General features: G+C 44.9%; 1 protein-coding gene across 6 annotated transcripts in view; it reads right to left on the reverse strand.

Annotated features, from left to right (window-relative positions):
- FN1 (fibronectin 1) overlaps positions 1-21621 on the reverse strand; it is a 53872-nt gene extending 32251 nt beyond the window's left edge. For all 6 annotated transcript variants that reach the window (XM_051622701.1, XM_051622704.1, XM_051622703.1 and 3 more), the window contains exons 1-17: positions 21416-21621; positions 21009-21137; positions 19386-19523; positions 17570-17701; positions 17317-17454; positions 14748-14906; positions 13172-13372; positions 12502-12681; positions 10825-11001; positions 9781-9933; positions 7817-7945; positions 6069-6212; positions 4063-4184; positions 2698-2875; positions 2398-2574; positions 725-853; positions 519-608 (exon numbers count right to left, since the gene is read on the reverse strand). In XM_051622701.1, the coding sequence (XP_051478661.1) occupies positions 519-608; positions 725-853; positions 2398-2574; positions 2698-2875; positions 4063-4184; positions 6069-6212; positions 7817-7945; positions 9781-9933; positions 10825-11001; positions 12502-12681; positions 13172-13372; positions 14748-14906; positions 17317-17454; positions 17570-17701; positions 19386-19523; positions 21009-21137; positions 21416-21557 (2518 nt within the window). In that variant the 5' untranslated portion in view covers positions 21558-21621. The remainder of the gene's footprint in view (positions 1-518; positions 609-724; positions 854-2397; positions 2575-2697; positions 2876-4062; positions 4185-6068; positions 6213-7816; positions 7946-9780; positions 9934-10824; positions 11002-12501; positions 12682-13171; positions 13373-14747; positions 14907-17316; positions 17455-17569; positions 17702-19385; positions 19524-21008; positions 21138-21415) is intronic.
- Positions 21622-23513: the final 1892 nt, after the last annotated feature.

Raw genomic sequence — 23513 nt, forward strand, 5'->3', positions numbered from 1 at the left:
TGACACAGACAGTCCTTAGCCACAATCAATAAGCCAGCACAAAGAATGCCAGAAATGAGACTTAAACTGGTCGCCCTACTGAGGTTTCATAAAAATTGTCCTGAACTTCAGCAGGACCTGTGGCTTGTCCCATCTGCAGAGCACACACTCATAATGTGTGTCCTCACAAAGCATAATCTGACCTGGGTGAGAATATTTTTGATCTTTGACATACGAGTTTAACGTCTACACAGTTCTCATCATTGTTATGGAATGGACTGGATGATGGATACAAAGAGCAGGTCAGGGATCATTTTTATTTAACAGAAATCCAGAAGGAATTGTTTTGCATCCAGCCTCCTGAATTGCTTGGCTGAGACAGTGAAACTAAGCAAATGCTGAATTGGCCACGTGCTCTCCATCTGATCTCTCAGACTGGGCAGAATTATGCCCTAGGGTTTTACATTTTTTTTAGTTCTCTATTTCTTCTGCAGATTCTACCAGTAGGACAAAACAGGTGCACTCCAATTAAGACAGACCTGTGATTGGAGCCTGTGGTCTGCTCCAGCTAATGACAATTGATGTGTCATCTACACTTTCCACGGTGTGATCAGGAGGTGCATCAGGAGCTGTTTAAGGGAATAAACAGAGGAGGACAGCAAGTATGAGGATAAGAGGTAACAACATTTACTGAGCAAACAACAAAAACTTATTTCAACGTGCAGCTACAAACACCCAACCATACCTGTAGTCTGTGAAGTAGACAAGATCAGATTTTGCTCTCCTTCTTCAGAGATCTGGTAGACATTAACAATATACTTGCGACCAGGAAGCAAGTCAGGGATGTTGACAGAAGTGGCTGTGCTTGGAAGATCTAAGGAAAACAGGAAAGAAAAAAATGGCCTTAGCAATTCTACCTGCTTTCTTTCTCTCCAAAAGAAATCTGTGAGAACTCTGTTCTAATCTGGGCTCAATCACAGTCTTCCTGCAATAAACCAGCAGTTTTCTGCACTGTGTCTTTACTCCACATCAGAAAGGTTGTGTGGAGAGCTGGGACAGGTCTCTACACTCAGAAAACAGGCAACACCTAGGACAGAGAGGCTTGATGCATGACATGGCAGGGCAACTTGAGCATCAGCCCCCTGCAGAGTGCTGGCATTTAGCCATCTCAGCTGAGCACTCATTTCATACCCTGACTGTTTTCAATACAGAAATATTTGGAAAAAAAATTCACATTAACAGCTTATGTGGAACAACTGACTCATGAGTGGAGAAGAATGACATCACGAGGGCTGATAAGCTTCTCTACCCCCATCCTTTCCTCCAGATGTCCACCTACATGGTGGATGTAGGAATCTCCCCAAGAAGCAGCTCCTTATTGGCCAGACTGAAGCCAAGCATCTTAAGGGAAACTGGGAGCTGCTTTGTAATTTGCCCATAAACCTCTGTCCATAGACAGATGAGCTCAGGAGCTGCTACACAACACAGCTCAGCTGTCTGGGCAGCCAGTGTGCAGACAAGAAAGGTGCTGACAGTGCTGGCAGTCCCACAAGTCACTTGTGCTCATGAGTCCAGGCCTGTGAGCTCAGGGGTTACAGTCCAGGGAGAACTGCCAGTTAAGAGGATTACTGCTCTTTTCCTCACGTTGTTCTTCTGCTGCACTCATGTCTGAATAGCTATTCTAACCTCAAATCCTTGTGAGACATTGCTGTTACCATTTTTAAGGCAGGAAATTAGGAAAAAGGAGTTAGGATTAAATTATGTGTGGTGACACCGTCTCTACAGTAGATGTTGGAAATGTAGATTCAAGTTCCTAGGTCCAAGTCCAGATCTGATCCAAACAAAACAACTGACAGAGCAGACTGGAACAGACAGCCATGAGATGACAAGTAGCCAAGAGAGGCCATTTGGGAAAGATTTCTCTCTATCCATTCTGATGGAAGAACAAAGGTATAGCAAAGGAAATTAGCCAGGCAGCAGGTTCAAAAAATAGATTGGGTTCTCTGCTCATCTGCACTGCTACTTACTCCAAGATACTGTGGAAGCCAGTAAATGTACATGATTTCAAAAGCAAAAAAGGACTGGACAAATTAATGGAGCTGAAAAGAATAAATACATCTACCACTACCTCTGTACTCAGGAAGTTTTCCTCTGCAGGATCCTGGGACAGTATTCTGAAGGAGTATTGCTATAGACTTGCCTTGTTCTCATACTCTTCCTTGGACATCAACTTATGGCCATGGATGGAGAAAGGACAATGAACTAAGTGAGCTTTTAATCTCAGCTAGTCCTGCCACTCTCATACCCTAATGGATTCATAGTGAAAGACAGGAAGATCCTCACTATTAAAACTAGCTGTATTGACTGTCACAGGAAACAGCAATGCTTTGGGTCTAGAAGATTCAAATGTTGTCTCACCAAGATACTGGGGCTCATCACCCTCCTCGCTGAGCTCGTACTCAACACGGAATCCAGAAACTGTGTCAGAAGCAGAAACCCAGGAGACAACAAAGCTGTTGGCTGTGATTTCAGTGACTGACTCTGAGGTAGCAACGACAGGAGGAAGAAGAGTTGTCTCTCCTGAAACAGTGTTGCCTACAAGAGAGAAGAAAGAGCAGCTCCATTAACCACCGCTACTTTTGTGTTAGCCGGGACACACGAAAACAGACTTAGGTGAAAGAAACGAGGCTCCCCTGGAGGCCCCACTCTTCAACTTACTTGTCACTGCTGTGGTGCTGGTTGTGGTGAAGTCGAAGCGGGTGACCTCCTTGTGGCCGTACCGCTGAACGCTGATGAGCTGCCCCTCATAGATCACACCAGGCTTCAGGCCTGAGATGGTGTAGGAGTTCTGGTAGCCAGGGACCGTGGCTTCCTTCCACTGCCTGCCAGAGTTTTTCTGCAAGAACAAGGACACCCCAATAGTTAAGAGACTCCCCAGCCTGCAAGCAGAGGTGTCCAGCGACCTAAGTTACCAAGCACAGTGATGTTCAACCACAGGTGTGACTCAAATGGCTAGTGCTCAGAGTCAAGTCAAAGGAGATGGGAAAGCTGGGTCAGGAAGCGGAACTCACGACATTTTGGGTGATAAATTTACTCGGATAAACTAAAAAACAATCTAGCTTTTGAACTTTTCTCCTTTAAAAGAAGCATGTGGAATATATACACTCAATGTTTTATCAAAAATCGAGTCATGAAGGAACAGCTGGAAAATGCATATTTGAAGGCTGAAAACAATACACAAAAACATACATCTGAAAACAATATACAAAAAAGTTCTTCCCTTCTGCTCTGCCTTTGAACTCTATAGGGATCTCTAAACTAATGTTCCACCCTCTGACGTTTGTATTCAAGTGCTTTAAAGTTAATTTCATTCAGGCCTTGATCCAAGATACACTGAAGTTAGTAAAAAGACCTGATTGCCTTTAATGGCTTTGGATAAGGGCCTTTATAGTTCTCTTAATAACAGGCAGCATCGAGGCACTAATGTTCTTAATCATTAAGTGGTCTTTCATGAAGCTGTACTCAGGGGAACTGTAACAGAACTCACCTACATTGGTTAAAACAAATCATGCCTCATAAGAAGAAATCAACAAGCAGTGGTTAACCACCTTTGGTTAAGACTTTACAGAAGATGGGAGATGACTGTTTAATCCTATGCTAGCTGTTTGTATCTTCATCTCCTACTAATTTTTACCTCCTCATTAATAGGATAAAATCTATCCCAGTTGTCTCTGGATACAAACACAGTTCTAAACCAATCTTTCTTATGATGAACCAGCTTCCACAGGATTTACGTTACTTGATGTGAGGATATAAAGGATATAAACTGTGCTAGTGCTTTTGTTAATAAGATACTTCATGAAGACAACGACCAGTAAAAGTTTGGGTGGGAAAACACCAAGTGTTTATACATCACTGGTTGTCTTTCATCTTCAGAACAACTGTTGACCTCAACAGGACAAGGACACAGAATTAGCAAGCAAAGTTTGCTGAAATTGTGTCAGCCACTTCTTTCAGACACGAGCAAAAGCCAAATAAAGTCTTCCTGATGAATGAATGAATGATGATGAAGGTGGCACTCACCGGTCTCCAGCGCAAGATGTACTTGGTAATGTGAGATCGTTCAGGAGCGTTCCACTGGATGGGGTGTGAGTTTGGCTGATTGGTACTCTCTGTGATGATCACCTGAACGGGCCCAGCTGACCCTGAAAAATAAGAATTGCCATTTTTAACATACTGGGGATGTTCTCCTTCTGCCTTCATTGTGGAAGGGATCAAAAAGCAAGACAGTTGCATGGGAAATCAGACGCGTTTTCATTCTACCCTTAACGCTCCATCACTGCTTTGAAAAATGGTGAATTCAAATCAATTCTATGGAGAAGTTAACATGTGCTGTTTGGGTTAATTTCCTGTGAGTTGTCAATAAAATAGAAAACCAGAGTAGGCTAGTAGAGTAAAAGTCTGCAAAGTCATGTTGTTCAAAGAGGGAGCTTCTCAGCAACTGCTTTCAACAAACAGTATCTTCTGCAACGGGAGCAGGGAAACAGATGAGAAATGTCTGCTGAATGCAGGTCCAATCTTGTGGCATGGTGAGGGTAAATTCCTGATCTGACATGGAACAAACTCTGCAAAGAGCCAGCAGACTTGCACTGTTTTCCTAAATTTCTTCATCGGTTGATTTGAAACACTGAATTTTCCTAAGTCTGTGGAGCACTCCACAGCTACTGCAGCAAGTCTTCTGTACATCAACAAAGCCAAAAATGTTGCTGGAAGTTTAGAGAAAAATCAGGCCCACAAACTCATGAAAACTCTAATGCTTAAGACTACTGACTGCATTTAGCTGGATCAGGCTCAGGCCTATCTTCTCCACAAAACTCTCTAACAGAGAAGGGAAAGGTTTTATGATGGTTCTCCTTTCAGTCTCTCCCAGCCTTGCTGGGGAGATTTCAGTGAACACTCAGCAGCACTGTCCTCATGTTAGTTCTCAGAAAATTCCAGCAAAGATCAGCCTGGAATCTGCAGGGAAGTACCTTGTTTCAGTCATTGAACACCTTCACCTTCCCTCCACTCCCAACATTTCTAATTATAATTTATTTGGACAACTCTCTAATATATATACCTGCTCCACATAATGGGACTTCCAAGGCAAGCAAACCTGTGCGCAACAGGCAGAAAATTTCAAAGCCCACCTAACCCCAAATTTATATTCAGGAACATTAGATTTGGTTTATTAACACATTTTCAGTCAGTCTCCTGTCTAAAGAAGAGCCTCACATTCCCTTTCTTGCCTTGCAGGGAACTTAGGGGATAAATACATTGCAGCTACCAAGTGCTTCTTAAGCTACAGATGCTTCTTAACCTATCTTTATATAAAAGCAGAAAAACAACTCAGCATTGAAGTTACTACATCCAAGCTTTATGCAGTTCCTCCACATTTATGCTCAGAGATGGGTTAGGGAACCAATTAATTGGGAACAGTCTTCTTCTCCCAACAGGGAAGCCATACCACAGCCCTAATATTTCATCTTATTCAAATTAAGACAGTGGTAGTTGCAACCTTACGCTGGGAAGTATAGTAGTTCCCCTTATCACATTCTGTTCAGGGAACTGAAACAGACCAAGCCAACAAACAGACATTGCCTGTAACTCTAAAGAGTTCCCGGAACTGACTGAGCAAATGGAAGTTCAAATATTTAATTTCTTTGGGGCACTGAGCAGGAAAAATGCTTCATTCTATAGTTGGATTTTGCTTCTGTAGTGAGTGGAAAAGGAAAGACTACACATGTGAAGAGTTTTAAACATAAGAAACTGAAGGTTGCAGGTGTGATATCACTAAATACCAAGAGGCAATATAAAGCCAAGCTGTTGTGTGAACTGACAGTCATTCTCTAAATTCACCCTGGCCTCAGGAACAGCTGTTAACAGCCTGCCCCCCTCATGACACTGCCAAGGGAGAGGGGGATATGGGTCTGTTCCAAAAGGAAACCAGAAGGAATAATGTACAGACGCCTGAACAGGTGAGAGGTGGAAAGACTGCCTTCCTCGTGTCTTACTCAGCAGGTGATTTAGTTATTTATTGGGTTCCTTACCAGGATAGGTCTGCAGAGGCTGGCAGTGCCACTCTCCAATACCACGACCATAGCAGTAGCACTGGTATCTGACACCATGGACATACTTTTCCCACGAATCTCCAATCTGGTAAAAGGTACGGGTTTCTGAATCCTGACACTGGTCTGCAGGCACAAGAAAGACAGTGAACTGCTGCACCTTGCTGAAACTACAGTGAAAAACCGGTGCCCAACACAGAACAGGAAGTCACAAGGGACTTTTACACACAGAAATGTAACACCAACATTTATCAGCAAATATAGGAACATAAAGAGAAAATGGCAACAGAGATTGGATCTGAAATCAAGGGTCTTGATACATCACTGCATGCATTAAGTTAGATACCAGGGGGCTACTTCAGCTGTGATGCTTTCCTCAAGATTCTGTTAAGCACAGGCTGCCCACCTGGCAAGGTTCCCAATGGGGTGTTCCTTCAAGAAAGGATTTATTTTGAACAACCTATTGTGGAGCCCAATTCTGCTCCAGTCCACTAAATTAATCTCTAATCCAAAGCTAAACCATGCTGCTCTCAAGGAAATCAATGGCAAAATTCCCACTGGCTTCAGCAGAATTCAGTTATGCTTGGTAAGTCCAAAGTGACCCATTAATTTTCAGCAGAGTCTTTCCAAATTTACAGTTGTATAAACCAAAGGAGGACAGATCAAATCCTGAAATCAGCTTAGCTAGTGTAAATACAATACAGCACTAGTTCTTCAGTGTGCTTTCTAGTCTGACTATGCCTGTGTTTCTTGCTCAATGGAAATTTTCAGTAAGAACTAGCATCATTCCTGCTTGGATAAGAAGGAGCCTTGTTTAGAGAGAGCCAACAAAATTAAACCAATTGCACCTTTACAGATAGCTGAACTCATCCCCCCTCCCCTTCTTTCAAAGTAGTAATCTTCAGGAACTTTACAATCCAAATTCCTCCCATAAACTGTACAGACACTACTGTAAATAAATCACAACGTAACCACTAGTACTTTCTAATAGATTTTCCTGGCAATAGTTTGAAGTTCTCTTGGATTTAGTAACTGCAAACCAAACAGCCAAGTCTTATCTTCCAATCAAGGTTCACTGGGGAAGGGGGGGAGGCAGAAGAGATGAAATCTCCTCATTCCTGCAGAGAACCATGATAGTTTTAGGTAACCTCCAGAGTGCTATTAACACATGTTCTCATCCTGAGCTTTCTCTCTTTGCCAGACAAAGGGCAGCCAAAAAAATCAATTTAGTCCAAAGTAAATTAATATACACTGGTGCTCCTTTCTCAGTTCAATGAGGAGATCTGAAGATTTTAGGATAGACAAAGGAAAGAAAACTGATCTTATCATCAGTACCTAGCTGCATATTATCAGTGTTCAGTCCAAGAGTCCTGCCTGCTTGGCTGACAGCTCAGAATTCAGCCAAAACAACCCAGTCTGGTGCTAATATGCCCTATTACCACAACCTGCTACATTTTAAGAGATATGTTGCCCCAACCTGTAACTACTACATCATCATCAACAACTTCTGTGGCTTGTCTTACAACACAAGCTTGTCTCCTTAAAACTAAGAATCCCCTTTCACTTACCCTCCAGCAAATTCCGTGTTGCTTCTTTTTCAGTTGTACAATTCAGGGCAGAAAGCGGGCAAAGTTGGGTCAAAATTCACACACCAGTTTCACCGTTATCATCACCAGTTCCTACACAGCCACGGTTAAGTGTTTAGCAAGTGGGAACAGCTGGTGACTTACCAACAGGATCACACTTCCATCTCCCCCGGCCCTGGCCAAAGCATGTGCAGTTCAGCATGTGCCCCTCATCATGACGCTTGTGGAAGGTCTGGTTCACATCATAGGTGATACCATCCACAATGCACTGGTCTGGTTGAGAAAAGAGCAGAGACAGTTTGTCAGCAACAGGTCTAAGCGTCAGGACAAAATCCTTCTGCTTGGCCCATGGCTCCCTTCTCTTGATCAGCTCCCGTGACAAGTCCCATTCCTGCAAAAGGATGTTATCTGTGATATCTCTTGATAGCTGTGATCATCACAGATCAGTGCTGCGTTCACACCACTGCGAGTTCATTGATCAGCAGCCTGCAAGCACTTGCAGAAAATAAGTACTAGATGTTATTCAAACTACAGAACTGCCCGGTTGTTCCTTTTGGCAGATTCTAGGTGTGAAAGAAAACCTGCAACAGCACACTAACTCTCTCACAACCTCCTCTGAGGAAGGTCTAGACTGAAATACCTCAAAGAGTGCCATCTGAAACAAATCAGAACTACACAAGGATGAAAGGGCTACTCAAAATTCATAAAGATACAACAAAGAGGTACCAGCATCCTCATGATGTTATTCTGCTAGGTATTGCAGCCACCTGAAGAAAAGAGCAGATCTACTTCATATCCAAGATGCTGCTGGTGGCTACTAACCTACTACTACCTCAAAACACAGTAACCAGACCTCATGCATAAGTATCAGTCTATTAGGTTCAATGACAACATGTCAACATGTAACCTGGCCTGGAACTCACTGTCAGTCTAATCACAGTGAGGAGCAGAAAGACAAAACAAACAAGAAACCACCCCAGAAGCATGTTGCTCTATTAACTGGGATCCAACCCAAGAGACCCAAGTTCAGTTCCGGAGTCAACCACAGACCATCTGTCCTTGGAGAGGTGACTCATTTAATCCCAGGCTTCCATTCCCCTTCATACTTTCCCACACCATGGGCTTGGCATCAGGATAAACCAAGCAGTGCTCAGACCCTCCTGTGGGCACTAAGAACCCTCTCTGGCTTCTATGGCAGTCTAAGCTCTACTAAGGCTATCTTTGCCTTCTGAAAAAGCAAAGTATCTCTATCTCATCTCATCAAGAAAGACCACCCTAACTCCAGAATGAAACTGCAGAGAACTAGCTGTGCCTGTGGAAAAGGAGTTTCACAGACCAGAACTTTTAGCAGTGCATTTTTCACTGTTCTGAAGTAAATGCACTAAAAAAAAAAACCTTCAGTGAGCCTTTCCCATAAATTATATCCCATTTCAGCAGTGGTGTTAAGAGTCCTTTCTTGGCTGCTTGACAGCAACCCCCCTGCCTTTTCCAGACATGCAGCCAATGCTGTGAGCTGTAGGATGATAGAATGTCTGTGCTTTTAAGTCTTCTTTTTTTTTTTTGGAATTGCTTAAGCACTTCTCCACTTGGACCACTCATATAAATAAGTAAATAAATAAGAGTAAGCTCAGTGCTGTCCTGCCAATTTTTCATATAGGTTAGCCAGTAAAGGACTAATCCAGCACAGAGGAATTGAAAATTTCACTGCAGAACAATAGAACAGGACTGCTCTGCATTTAAACTTCAGACTAGTCTGGAGTTTTGTCTGCTCTTGAGAGGGGGAGGTGCCTTGGCTGAGCTCTCTGTAAACTCAGAGTGGTTCTGATTCTAAATGCAGACAAAAGGACACAGGGATACCTCCTGATTAAGCTCATCAGGTTTTTCCCCTGCTTGCTAGCCAGCAAAGGCTTAAACAGTACTTTTCCAGCATGTAGACATGACAGGAATTTAATGTAGTCCCTCTGATACCCTTTCTACTCCAAAGAAAAGTTTGGTAACACACATTCTTGAGCCTGAGGTCAAACTCAAAACGATGGGAAAGAAAACCAGTTTCTCTCACCCCACAAACACTCAGACTAAAGTGGTGACATCAACATGAAAATCAGTACCTCTGAGCTGGGAATAGGCAATGCAAGTCCATTCTCCACGGCCATTTCCTACACAAGTGCATCTCATCATATGGCCCATGTCATGTTGTTTATCCCACTGGTCTCCAACACGGTACATGACACCATCGTTGGTTGTGCAGATTTCTTCATGGGCTGGTTGAGAAGAAAGCAAGAAGACACTTTATGTGGCTAGAATTAACACAGTCTTGAGGGCTTAGAACATTCCCAGTGTCCCTGCACACTGTGTAGTGGTTGCTGCATCCTAACAAGAAACCTTTAGGAACCCACTGAATTTCGAAGAGCATTTTTGCTGGGTGAGGTGATGACATTCTCCAAGTGCAGATTCCCTGTAGGGCTTCATTCATTTTCATTTGAAAGCTACTAGAAATAGTTTCTGTACAGTGTTCCAGTGGTACTGTGTGAAAGAATCAGTCCTGGCTACATACATGCCTTTATATGAATATAGCCATAGTGTTCCATAAGCTCTTTAAAGACTTGGATTGCCATTAGTTACCAAAGGCCTTTCATAGAAGAACTGGCAGTCACACTCCCTCCCACATGTCCCCTCATGACATCACGGAGATGGGCATGGCTTGTAGGAATGAACCACAACATTGATTTTGACATTACTGCCATTTTTACAAGTACAGATTTACTCCTAAAAAGAGGAAGGCATATGCCACGAGGAAAAAGCTTTGCTAGATGCAAGATAAAACCCTCACTTGCTACAAAGCACTACAGCCCAGTGCTCTCTAACAGACCTGCATCACCTGTTTGCATCAGCTGGGAAACATGCCTTCCACTGGCTTGTAGCAAAAGAGTAAGGAAAATTGCCTTCTTCTGGCACAGCCTAAGTTTCTGCTAGAGGTTAATCAGCAGGGAAAGAAGGACAAAACAAAACTTCAGAAATGCCTTAAAGCATTTTAGGCTGGGATGCAGCTCACTGGAAGTCATCAATAACTGACCAACTGACAGCTCTTTACTTTCCTTCTCAAAGATCTACTTACAGGTATTCCATAGTGCTTTTATGGTTCTCAGCCTTACCAGCCATAGGGCAGAAACCAAATTTCTGGTCAGCGTCGTAGTTCTCAGTGGTCCCACACCACTTCATGTTGTCCCTCCTTCCCTCAGAAGTACAGTCAGTGTAGTTGCGGTTGTTGTACAGGAAGGGAAAGTGGCACAGAGCACCATTGGAATTGCCACCACGTGTCTGGACCAAAACTGTGCAGAAGTGAAAAGAAAACAGATGCAAATGAAGCCTGTACCCTCTCTGGAAGCGCATGGAAAACAAACCCCTAGGACTATTTTTTCCCATGAGTACCCTCTTTATTATCCATGGGCCTCTTTCCTTGGCTTTAATTAATTCAGATCTGGAAACATAAACTTTGTGTAAGGTCAATTCAGTTCATTGCTTTGGAAGGAGTTGCAGAGCCAGCCATGGGAATTCCTGTGGAATAGGGAAAACCAAGGCTTACTGTGTTTAGGAAGTAGCTTTGCAGACCCTTTGTGCCAAGGCCCAGGGAACCAAATAAACTCACAGCTCTCAGCAAACCTGTATTATCTCACTGAGACTGTTACCCAGTCGTGCCCTTTGCCTTAAAGTAAATCTAAAGTAAATCCTCAGCCCTTGGGAAGGAGTTACAATTCCATTATGTACAACAGAACAGGCCAAAATCTCTCTGCAGGTGGAAACTTAATGTTTTGCAAGCAGCAGTGGAAAAAGGGCTTTAATCTACCTGAACTGCTCACCTCTTGAGCAACCCTGCTTTATAAATAACTGAGAATGTTGCAGTTTTTCTCTATCAGTATTTCTCACTCCCCACAGTGTAATACAAGAAGTCTCACCAAAACAAAAATGCGTATGTGGACAGGGACACTGTGGGGTTTTTTTTGTTTGTTTGGGTTGGTTTTTTAAAGAAAGCACGTCCTGCAGAGAAAGACTTTACTTTTATCAGAAAAAAACAACTGAAATACATTAGAGAAAAAAAATAATATCTAGCAAGAGTTTAAGAAGCAGGACTTTCATGTGGGAATGTGCTCTCCAAGGTCAGATCCCAGAGAAGCTGCCTGGATACTGTTCCATGGATGTCTGATGGGCTTTCCAGGAAGTGCAATCACACAGGTAGATCTGTGCTGTGAAGGGAACACTGACCATCCACAGACAAGAGGCAATGCTACTGCATTAGTCACGCACCAGCTCTTGATCAGTGACCACAAATCACACTAAAATTACTGCTATATATGGCAACCTGGCTAGATAGACAGGACGGAGGGAGTGCCTGAGGACTGCACAAACTGTACTCCATGGATATCCTCTTCTTCCCAGCCTAATATGGTCATTGCTCTAGCAACTCTGCCAAGCAAAGGCAAAGTCTAAGTATCTTCCAACCACAACGATTCTATGACTGTGTGATCCTATCCTCTGGGTCAAAGCTCTGTCCTGACAAGGTACTCTCGTTCTGAGGTCAGCTCGGAAGAGAGAGAACAGGACTCAAAGGCTACAACCATCTCATCCTGAGCACCCTCCAAAGATGCTAATGGGACAAAAGTGCCCTAACACCAGGCAGCCCTCCCATTCACAGGACTGCCTTGCTGCTGAGGCATGCCTGGAGTTGCCCCAGACTACCAGAACTGCTCAGGCAGCCTGTCCCTATGCTCTCTGGTCCTTCCTCCGTCCGTGCATGAGGCTCCCAAGCATGTGAAGATCCTCTGAGAACTTACCATTCTGCTCAGTACAGAAGGAGTATCTCCTGTCCTGCTCAAAGTTGGAAGTGGTGCTGCACCAGAGATGCCCATCTGTGCGGCCTTCAGTGGTGCAGGAGTAGAAAGTCCTTCCGTCATAGGTGAAAGGCAGAACACAGGGTTCTCCATCAGAATTACCACCGTATGTTTGGGTCACAGCTTTAGAAGAAGCAAATCACAGCATTAGGCCCTGCCTTAAAGCAATCTCCAAATCTTAGGGCTCTAAAATAGCAATGGTCCCTCTAGGCCAAGTCACTGGCTGCTGCAAACCCAGACTGACTGCCATGGACTTGGGCCAATACACACCAACAGATGACTTAGCTCCACAGCTGTGTCATTCTTCTACATTCTTTTCCAAACATACATTACTGAAGCTTGATTTGAATGAAGTTATTAATGCTGCTCCCCAAAGGCTCTGCTTTCCCTCATCAGGTTATATATAACTCCCTGGGAAATGTTTCTGCCTTACAGAATCAGGCTTCAAATAACCAAAACAACTATTTCTTCACCCCTTGCACCTTCCACCAGCACGTCTTCTTAAGGTGACATTTCCGATACATACACAAAAAGGATTATACATTGAAATGAAACCACAGAGCAGTCCCAAGGACCTCACTGGACTGAACAGGCACTAAACACAAACTCATACCTATTTCCTGGCAGCTGACTCCGTTGCCCAGGCAGGTACAAAGCATCTGCTGACTGCCCTGTGTCTTGAGCCACTGCATACCCACGGAGTACACCACCCCGTTGTCAGTTATGCACTGGCCGTAGGGCTGAGGCTGGGGCTGCTGGGGCTGGGGCTGGTACAAGGCAGTCTGCACATTTGTGAAGCTGGGAGAGCCAGATCCTGCAGCAGAATGTGGGAGAGGAGGGAGACATCACATGCCAAGCTAAAGAACAGAATGCTGAGACAACAAAACCTAAGGAACTCCATCAGGCAGGAGGCGCAGCCAGCCTCCCTAGACACAATTACTCCATTTAGCAAACTTCAATGTTAAAATAAAGCCCCCTTCTACTAATGATAGCCCCTGGTTTCCACCCCTGTAGAGTGGCTTCAGAAAGGATTAAAAGAACCAAATGCTTTTCATAGGAATTGTTTAGAAATTACTTTTTTAAAGAACTTTGTAGCTGAAGGAAAATTAGAACAGAAAAATCAAGATCAGTGAAAAGACAATTAAAATTACCAAGCAAGTAGGGAGACAAGGCAAAAAAAGAATTAATCTTGAATTTTTCATTTAAAACCAAAAATAAACCACAAATGTATTAATTTACTCTGGAATTTTTAAACTTTGAATCAAATCTTTTGGCCCATTATCATTTGGAATAATACTGAGAAACAAAGAGCCTTGTTGTCTACATTATGGAAATTTTTGCTAATGATTTCCACAGCAATCTCCATAAACTCAGCTCTGCTGAAACAGGGGAAATAATAATGGAAACAAAATACTGGCACCCTCGATACTTTGAGCATTTTGAAGTTTAGACCTTCTGAGAGTTAGAAGTTAAGCTGCTGATACCGAACAGTTAAAGGTCATTTACAAAGAAAAATTTAGTGTAGATACACTACAGCAAACCAGAGAAGTTTTACATTCCATTCACCAGAAGGAAGCCTACATCCTTAAAAGAATTTAGAACCTGACGGTTTTAACAAACCTTTGGTAAAAAAATATGTGCTACCCATAAGCCAGGTAATATTTCACGTTGAAATTACAAACTATCTAATGTACATGTATTAAATATCATTGTATACATTCCTCGACATTTCTGGGTTTTAAAGCTCAGCCATTAGTAAGTGTATTTATCTTGTCAAAAGAAACCAGATGGGCTCAGTGGAGTTTAAATTAAGGACATTTCAAGAAAGTCACCCTGAGGCAAATACATAAAGTTAAAATATTAACTTGAACTGCCGTGCCTCCAAGACAAAGTTGGTAGATAATTCCTGTGCATGCACAGCCCTAGATGTGATTTACTGCACTGTGATTGTGCAGGCAACCACATCTGTATATGGAAGCCCCATTTGTGCCCCCAAACAAGGTATAAATTAACCTTATCTACATAGGCACAAACAAGGAGCTTCTCCTGAACTCTGACCCTCTTTGCCGTCGGTCCTTCCCTGACAAGACTCTTAAAATACCTAAATTGGGATGGCACAATTCAGCACCAAGTCCCAGCCATTCAAAATGTGCCAGTCCTTGCCTTACACACGCTGACACCCCACTTACCAGTGCTAGTAGTGTGCAGGGAGGTGTGTCTTTCACATTTCCATTCACCTCTGCCATTACCAGTACAGACGCACTGAAGCAGGTTTCCACGGTTATCCTTCTTGCTCCAGGTATCTCCAATTCTGTAGGAAGTCTTGGTGTCATGGTCATTGCACCTATCTGTGTAGGAAACACAACTGTTAGCTCTTTCTGCATGGGATAGCTTCACCATGCAACTTAATGTACTGAACCACCAACACTATCAAACGAGCTGATAGTTCAAAGTCTTTACTGAGAGCCCACCACAATTTTTGCAGCCCACTGTGACCAGCCCTATGTGCACTGAAGCCTGCATTGAACTGCACAGGCTGAGAACATTTGAAAATTCCAATACTTTAGTCTAAGGGAAAAATTCACATTTATTTCCACAACTGCAGCTTCAGTTTGGTAGCCATTATCCAAGTTAGCAACGTAACATTCCCACTGTGAAGATGGAAAGCTATATTCAAAATCGACATGAAAAAGCACATTGAAAACATTCCTGCCAATTTCTTTTAAAGCTATTTTAAGCCCATTCTGTCTAGAATACACCTCTAAAGCTTAAACCTCTTTTAATGTGCTTTTTAAACATTTTTTTAAAGCAGAAGTCTTTGTATTTGGGTCATTTCATACTATACACAGAGCACAGTTCAAGCTCAGGGATCTACTTAAGCTGGAAGAAACTAAAACCTGTTTGAGGGCAATATGTTAAATTCCATTTCTTCTAAAAAAAAGTGTGCACTGAGGCTCCAGTAAAGACAATACAAGCTGCTCATGTCATACCAGAAGTATTAGCCTTTCTACATCTCCCTGTTGTCTTTAATAACCTACAGCCCCTGATAAATTGAGTAAATGGGTTCAAAGAACAGCATAACAAACTACTTTTGTCTGGATGCCAGATGGATTAACTGGTTCTTCTTACATTACAACATTTTACCTTCTCATTCAAGGGCAACCTGATACAGTGGCTCAAATATAATCATGGATCAATGGACACGGATTTATCAAGAACTGTGGAAGGACATATGCATCATGCCAGATTGCCAATGAAAGAGCACACAAAGCAGAACATGCATGTGGAAAACACATGACTCATTAAAATTACCAAAACCTCAGTATTTGCCAGAAGAGTGGCAAACTGGTGAATGTCATTTGGCAAATGTGAAAAAAACCTGCCTTATGGACACTCAGATTGTCAAGTCAGACAGTGAAAAGTTGAAGTGCTCCCCAGGAAATCAGCTGTGATTCTGGAAAATGCTGGCCATAAAAGATATGTGACAGCAGCACATACTGAAGCATAATGCCACTTTGTGGGCCACAGCTATCATTTTACACCCATAAATTTGAATTTCTCTGTTTGATTACTTTTGAAAGACAAAATGAAAAATGAACCAGTCCTTTTATTGCAGTTTGCCCTACGATAAGACAATGCAGAACTCAAGTTATGGGAGGAAAGATACTGCCAAATAATTTTTATTAGCAATCATAACTCCTCCAAAATTCACAAACAACACATTCTGTTTTATTCATTCTTATTTGACAGTTAATGTTTTTTCCCTATGTGTTTTTAACCGACTTCATATTGTCAAGGCTGGTTTGATTTTTATAGCTTATTTCTTGACCAAGTCTCTCCAGATCTTTCGTTTTAATCCCAACCACCTTACTGCTTTAGTTTTTCACAGGTCTGCTGTTTGTATCAGCAGAAAGCCATCATCTGTGCACCCAGAGACAAGTGAATATGAGGCAATGTAAAGGCTACAGAAGTTTCTCAGAACTTGCATAACAAAGGTGTAACATACAAAGCTAAATTTTCTTGAGGGAACTGGTACAAACCGTGATAGCTGCACAACAGAGCTTGCTTGTAACAAAATTGGAACAGAAGGTTGATAAACCAATGAGGTTTTCAATTTTAAAAGCTTTGCAAACAAATAAAATGGAGTATTTGTGGTCATGCCCTTCCATGATGTAAAAACTAAAAAAGTCACCTGGGCTGGCAAAGCATTGAAGACAAAATGGTGGGTGAAACTATGAGATGGTAAAGCAGACAAAATGAACCCTGCTTTAGCCAACGTACGTATTAAACAGCCACAAACAGAAAAAATAAGAGTACTTTTTTTAAATCTGCTGTTGGAGCAGGTAACTGTTTCTGTTTAAAAGCACCTCGTTCTCCCTCAGGAGGCTCCTTAAATAAACCAGGAACGGAGGTACCAGGACAAACTCTCAGCCATTTTGCAGACCGAGCGGCTCCCCCAGCTTGCTGGGAGAAGCAGAGCGGTGACTCAGCAGCTGGCCCTGCAGGTTTCTTACCCCTCGCTGTCTAAAATCAGGTGAAAACCCCAAACTAACCCAGCACCCCTGTCACCAGCACCGCTCACCAACGGTCCCCTCTCACCTCAGCGGGCTGCGTTTCCCGCCCTTTTTCAAGACACTGCCATCCCTCTAAGGCTACCACAGCAGAGGAAGGGGATTATCTTCCCTTTTTTGGTGCGGGACAGATTTGAAAAGCGAAGCGAGGTGAAACAGAAGAGAGCAGAGGCAAGGGGGCACTCACTTCTGGAGGTGCAGGTGATGCGGCCGCTGCCCTCCCCCAGGCAGGTGCAGTCCACCATCATCCAGCCCTGGTAGGGCTTCTCCCAGGTCTCACCCACCACGTAGGACGTCCCGGCCGTGTTGTCGTAGCATCGCTCCGCTGCGAAGAAGGGAAAAGGGGATTAAGAGTCCGCCCCGGGGATATCCCACCCGGGGTGGGGATACCAGGAAGAAGCTGTTTGGGGTGGGTGGGGATGAAGGGAGCTGCCACCCACCCACGGGCTTGCAGGTCCACTCGCCCTTCCCGTTGCCCAGGCAGACGCACTCCAGCATGTAGCCGCCGGTCTCGTGCGGCCGGCGCCAGGTATCGCCGATCTTGTAGGACTGGCCCCCCTCGTGGCAGCGATCTGCAGCGGGAGAGGGAAGCTGAGGTGAGAGGGGACACAGCCGGGTGGGGACAAGGGCGAACGAGGTGGTGAGGGGGAGCGGGGTCAGCGCCCACCGTTTTCTGACCCTCCCCGGGGCCCCCCTCCTCCCTTTTCAGCAAACCCCCTCCAGGTTTCAAAGGACAAATGAAGCCTAGCTGGTGAAAGGGGAACATCAGGGGCTGAGGAGGTGCCGTTTCTCCCTCGGGGCTCGTGAGGGAGGGTTTGCCTCCATCTTGTTCTGAGGCGATTCCACTTGGGCTTCCCTGTGACCAGCTCCACGTCGCGTGAGGGGCACGGCGGCCAGGCCAGCACGTGGAGCGTAAGGAGATGCCTGTTGTGACTCCTAGTGGGACACAGGTCCTCTTGGGTTGGAAAACCCTTCCCTGGAAAGGCAGATTCCCAACCCATCCGTGCCCCACTGCCCTGCGGCAGTCCCAACCCACCGCTTGGCCCAGGCTCGGGGAGGGAAACAAGGTGAAGGACAGTTTGCAAACACAGGGTCTTCTTCCAGGAGAAGAAACACGTATCTGGTAATTTATTAGGAGCCACTGAAATGTTTCATTGGCTTATTTATGAAAGCAGGGAGTCTAAGAGTTATGAAGATTGATTCAAAGCCAGTTGCAGTCAATGAGACACTCCACTGAGCTCTAAACCAGGCTGATGATGAGGAAATAAGACTGCTCTTATGTTTGCAATTTCCTTACTTACTCTTTCTTTTCTTACAACACTTATCATCCCTGCCCAATAAAACGCCATTAAATTCAGAAGGGCTTCAGCTCTACTTGTGAGCTTCAATGCATTATTTTTTCCACGCTAAAACGATGGCTGGTTTCTGAGTCCTCTGGGGCAATACTGCTAGGATCAGCATGTGTGTCTTAAACAAGAAACTGGATACTTTTAAAGAACAAGACTTTTCTCAAAAGGAGCCTCAGGGACTTTGAAATCTCAGTCTAAAAGTCCTGACACAGTGATCTTCATCTGTGCTCACAGAAAGTCACATTATGAACTGAAGGGAAATTGTGAACAATCCTGTGACTCAATAAGGAAAGGATTTCCAGGCAGAGACATGAAAGGGAGAGCTAGGGAGAAAGGACCAAGGGAACAGAGGGAGGAACAAGAGGAAACTACAGGTCAGACTGGTGAAAAAAAGAGTTGCAGAAATACGTTGAGTTGGTGTCTGGATAACAAATCCCAGCTCCCTCAGGGACAAGTGCTGGCATGACATTTTGGAGGACAGGCAGACTGGCTCTCAGGTGGGATTTATTTATTATTATTTATTTAGAGTAGTCCCATTAATGCTGATGGTGTTATTCTGACTCACCAGCTGCAGAGCAGACCCTTACTCTTTTTCCAGTCAAAAAAACTACTTTTATAAATGTGCCTATGAAGATGTAACACACACTCTTCCATATAGTAAATGTGCTAACTTGTATGGCTGGACACTGACAGTAGTTTTTGGCCTATGTATCTACACATAGCACTTCTTAAATAAGAGGAATTTGGTTGTGCAGATGTATTTACACGGGGCAAGGAGTTTCAATTCCAATATTTTAACGGGCTTTGGACTAAACCAACTCTAGCTAATGGGAATATTGTGTAAGTTGCTCTGGAAAACATGACACTAAGGAACAATAACTCTAGTAATAGGCTCTTAGTTACATACTGGCAATGGTGCAGCTGATTCTCCCACGTCCAGCTCCAATGCAAGTACAGTCCCAGATCATGGAGTCCTTGGGGCGCTCATAAGTCTCCCCTACTCGGTAAGTGGATCCAGTGTATTTGTCAAAGCAAGTCTCTTCAGCTACGAGGGGAGAAAAGTCAACTTCATGTAACCATGCCAGTAACACATCAAAAGAAACACACATTTCTCATCTCCTCACACAGATGTTTTGTTTTGTTTTGGTTTTTTTTTCCTAGGGGAAAAACGCACATCAGTCTCCTCTTTCATCCTGAGATGGAACAGCAGAGAGGAAGGGGGGTGAAATCCAGCCCCTCAAAGACCCCATGTTGCTAATAACCTTGCTTTCCCTCCCCCAGAGTGAGCCAGAAGTTGAGCATGGCACCCTGAGAGGATCAATCCCAGCTGTTTGAAGTGCAACAGTACAAGAAGACAAGAGGGAGCAAACATCCCCCAGAAGCTGTGTTCTTTGTCATGCTAATTTTCCTCATTCTGACCTGACAAAAAAAAAAATTTGACTGCATTAACGCCAGATTCCAGCAAAATCGACGGCACTGCTCGTGAACTGCTGACACTCACACATGAGTAAGTGATTACACAGAATGGTTATGTCAGTGCTGCCACCAGACCCGAGATCTGCAACAGAGCAACTTTCTCCACTTCACTTCTGGACAGATGAAGTTAAGCATCCCGTAAGGGCAACTTGCTGTTGAACTTGGAAACTGTAAAACTTGGGAATCCCTGCAGGGGAAGGAAAGCAAGATCAAACCCCCTTTCATGGGGAGGAGTGAGGGGTCTGAGTACTCCTTCAAATACTCCAGCCATGAGGCAGGCAGCGCACGAGCCTTGCAAAACAGAGTGCTGAGACACTCCCATCTGCCTTACATGAACACTCTCAGCCAGGAACCAGTTTTTCTCCCCTTCTATCCCCAGAGCAACATAAAGGAGTTACAACAAACCAGTGGCTTCAGACCAACACACACAGGCAGGTCGCATCTGATAAGCTAAACTACACTGCATCTATCCCAGAGAGACGCATCTTCCAGCAGATGCTGCATCCAGAGATCTTTTTTCGACCTAAACTTTTTCTGCAGAAGACTAAACAATCTCATTTTACACTCAATTGCAGAAAGCTCACAGCACGGCTGAGGAGCTGTGGAAAGCTGTAAGTTGAAATATTTTTAAACAAGCTGACGACACTGCCCAGCTATGAAAAAGTTGGGGTGAAGCAATCAAAAAAGCAGCAGAGCTAGAGCTGCAAAAGTGACTCCAGATTTTGAACTTCCCCGTGCGAGTCCAGGAGTCAGTTCAGTTCATTAGAAAGAAGAGGTTGGCTCCAAAATTAATGTTTAGATCCAATCCTCCAGAGGGATGAGTGATGTTTGGCTCAGGGTTCTGGTGGCAGGCCCACTGCTAATGAAAAGCATTTCTTAAAATCCCAAACCAGATCTTCAATGTAACTGAATGCAGGTCCGTTAGTGACCCTAAGTACTGCACTTCAGCTGAAAACCCAGCCTGCCAGTTGTAACTCGGTACAAGGCTCAGCTTGCTCGGCATCAAAAGCCATTTTGGGGTCCTGATGCAGCCAAAAAAAGACCACCGACTTACGTTCAGGCTTGCTCTCGCAGTTAAACCCTCGGCTTCCACCGTAGCAGGTACAGACCAGCGTGTTGCCCAGGTAAATGCGCTCCCACTGCTGGTTTATCTGGTAGTACCTTCCATTGTCAAAACAGGTCTCTGGGGGGGGGAGGCAGCGGGGAAAGAGAAAGAGAAGTTTGGAGTTGAGGCGGGGAGGGAAAGGGGCACAAGCAGACAAACCGAGCCCGCAACACGTGTGCGGGTCCCGCCGAGCCCGGCGGGCAGCGAAGGGCCGCGATACCGAACCGGGGGGGGGGAGACAAAAAGCCACCCGGGGGGTCCCGCGCTCCGGGGAGGAGGTGGGGGGGGGGGGGTTTGGTGTGCCGGGCAGAGCCCCCCGCGGGGGAAGCCCCCCTCCCTCCCGGCGCGGTACTCACGCTTGCTCTGCGCGGGGGTGCCCTGGGGTACGGAGGTGGTCTGCGCCTGCCGCCGGCTCTTGCCGCCCCCAGCCTCCGCCGCTGCAGCCCCCAGGCTGAGGGCGAGCAGCAGCCCCAGCCGCCACACGCTGCGGCCCGGCATCCTGGCACGGCACGGCACGGCACGGAGATGCGAGCCGCTCGCAGCCAGCCCGACGGACGGGACGGTAGCGCCGCCCGGGACAGATATAGGTCGGGCGAGGCGGGGAAGGAGGAGGTGGAGGAGGGGGGTGGGGGGCAGCAGCCGCCGCCCCGCCGCCCATTGGGTCTCGGTGCCGCCGGGGGCCGGGCGGGGGTCGCCACCGCCCCGCCAGAAAGCGCCGAGCTCGGTCCGAAGCGAGCCGGGCCGAACCGAGAGCTGGCAGGGATGGGCAGCGCGGGGGAGCCGGGCCGTGCTCCTAGGAAGGCGGTCGAGCCATTTTGTGGGACGTCTGGCTTAGCAAAAACGGGGTGGTTTGTCGTTTAGTTTGGGGATTTTCTTTTTAGGGAGGGAGAGACAAACTTTTCTTCCTGCTTTGAGGAATGTTGCCTGTGAGCTGACGCCCGGCTCCGCGTCCAGGAGGAGTAATGTTCTGCGCGGTGGGGAAGGTGAGGCGTGGCATGCAGGTTTGAAAATAGGAAGCCCGAAGTGATGCTTTTAGCTGCTGCTGGTGGCTCAAGGTTAAAAAAAAATATATATCTTTTCACACCTCGTGTGGGAAACTGTGCTTTTCTGCCCCACCTAAGTCTAAACGAAACGCCTTGCAATCAGCTGTGTGGGTACAGTCTGTTCATAAATCAGTTTAATGGCCACTTTTTCTCACTTTTATTTCTTGCTGCCCCAAAAACAATTCTGAGAACAGAAGAAAAGTGTAAAAAAAGAAATGCTAAGCTTTGGACCCCTTTACATCTATGAAATCTTCAGCGTGATGATCTAATATAACTAGGCTGTATTCAATTTTTTTGTCATCCTCTCTCCCCTGTCTTCTTCCCACAGCCATCTCTGCTGCTTTGGGGTCTCTTTTTTTCCCTAGTTTGAAGAAATACTGCAAAGCAGAGAGTATGGACAGTGATTGTGGCTCTCAAGCAAGAAGCTGTTAGTGAGGAAAGCACAGTGTTCCCCATTCTGGTACAGTGCCTGGGCCAGCACTCATGTTCAGATCTTACAGGAAGGTCATGTTGCTAACCACTGTCATGCCTTTCAAGTATATTCTGTCTTGGCAAAGGGATAATTAACCTAAAAGTCTGCTCTAGTTGCTGATCTATTAAAGCAGCTCTTCAGACAAACGTGGGTGTGAAGCAGCCTACAGTGTTTCCAGACATCTTAAGCTGAACATCCACAAGTCTCCCCTAAGGAGTTCTTCAGCAAATCAAGCACCAAGCTCTAGTTCCACTTACTGCAGACCAGTTGTATTATCCTTATGGAAATGCAAGCAGTAGTATCTCACTTGGGATGAAGATGGTTTCCATAGTCAGCACACGCTTTGTTGCAGGAAAGCACGTAGTTGTGATGCCAGGTGTCTGTTTTCAAAGAAATTTCTATTCCTCTGTATGAGGAATACCCACAGATATATTAACACAAGCTTCCCTGCTGAAAACTTACTGGAAATTGAAACCTGACCTGGCAATTGAGGTGAGCTGTGGTGAGCTAATTCCCAACCTTTCTAATTTTTATTTTTAGATCTACTGTGCTGCCTTTCCCCCCACCCCCAGTTACTGAACACACATTATCCCTCAAAATGATCACAGAACTGAAGTGGCCATAGCAAGGGAGAGCACTAGCTCTTGAAGCAGGACATATTATCATAAATCAGCAAATATTTGGTTTCTTAAAATGAGAACCTGCTTTCAGAAAGTGTCCCTGCTTTTCTGAGACCTAAGTTATGAAGTGTCATCCTCAAATTCCAGCTTACAACCTATCTGGAATTCTCTGATAAAAGCAAGGTAAAAAGCACATTGTCAGAAAATTATGCTGCGTGGCCATTTGCAGATGGACTTTACTTAGCCTGCTCCAAAGGAAGCATTAGTGAGTTGAAATCAGTGGAAAAGAAGAGTTTTCCTCTAGGAAACACGTGTGTGC

This window comes from Apus apus, chromosome 6, assembly GCF_020740795.1.
Source record: "Apus apus isolate bApuApu2 chromosome 6, bApuApu2.pri.cur, whole genome shotgun sequence".
Taxonomy (NCBI): domain Eukaryota; kingdom Metazoa; phylum Chordata; class Aves; order Apodiformes; family Apodidae; genus Apus; species Apus apus.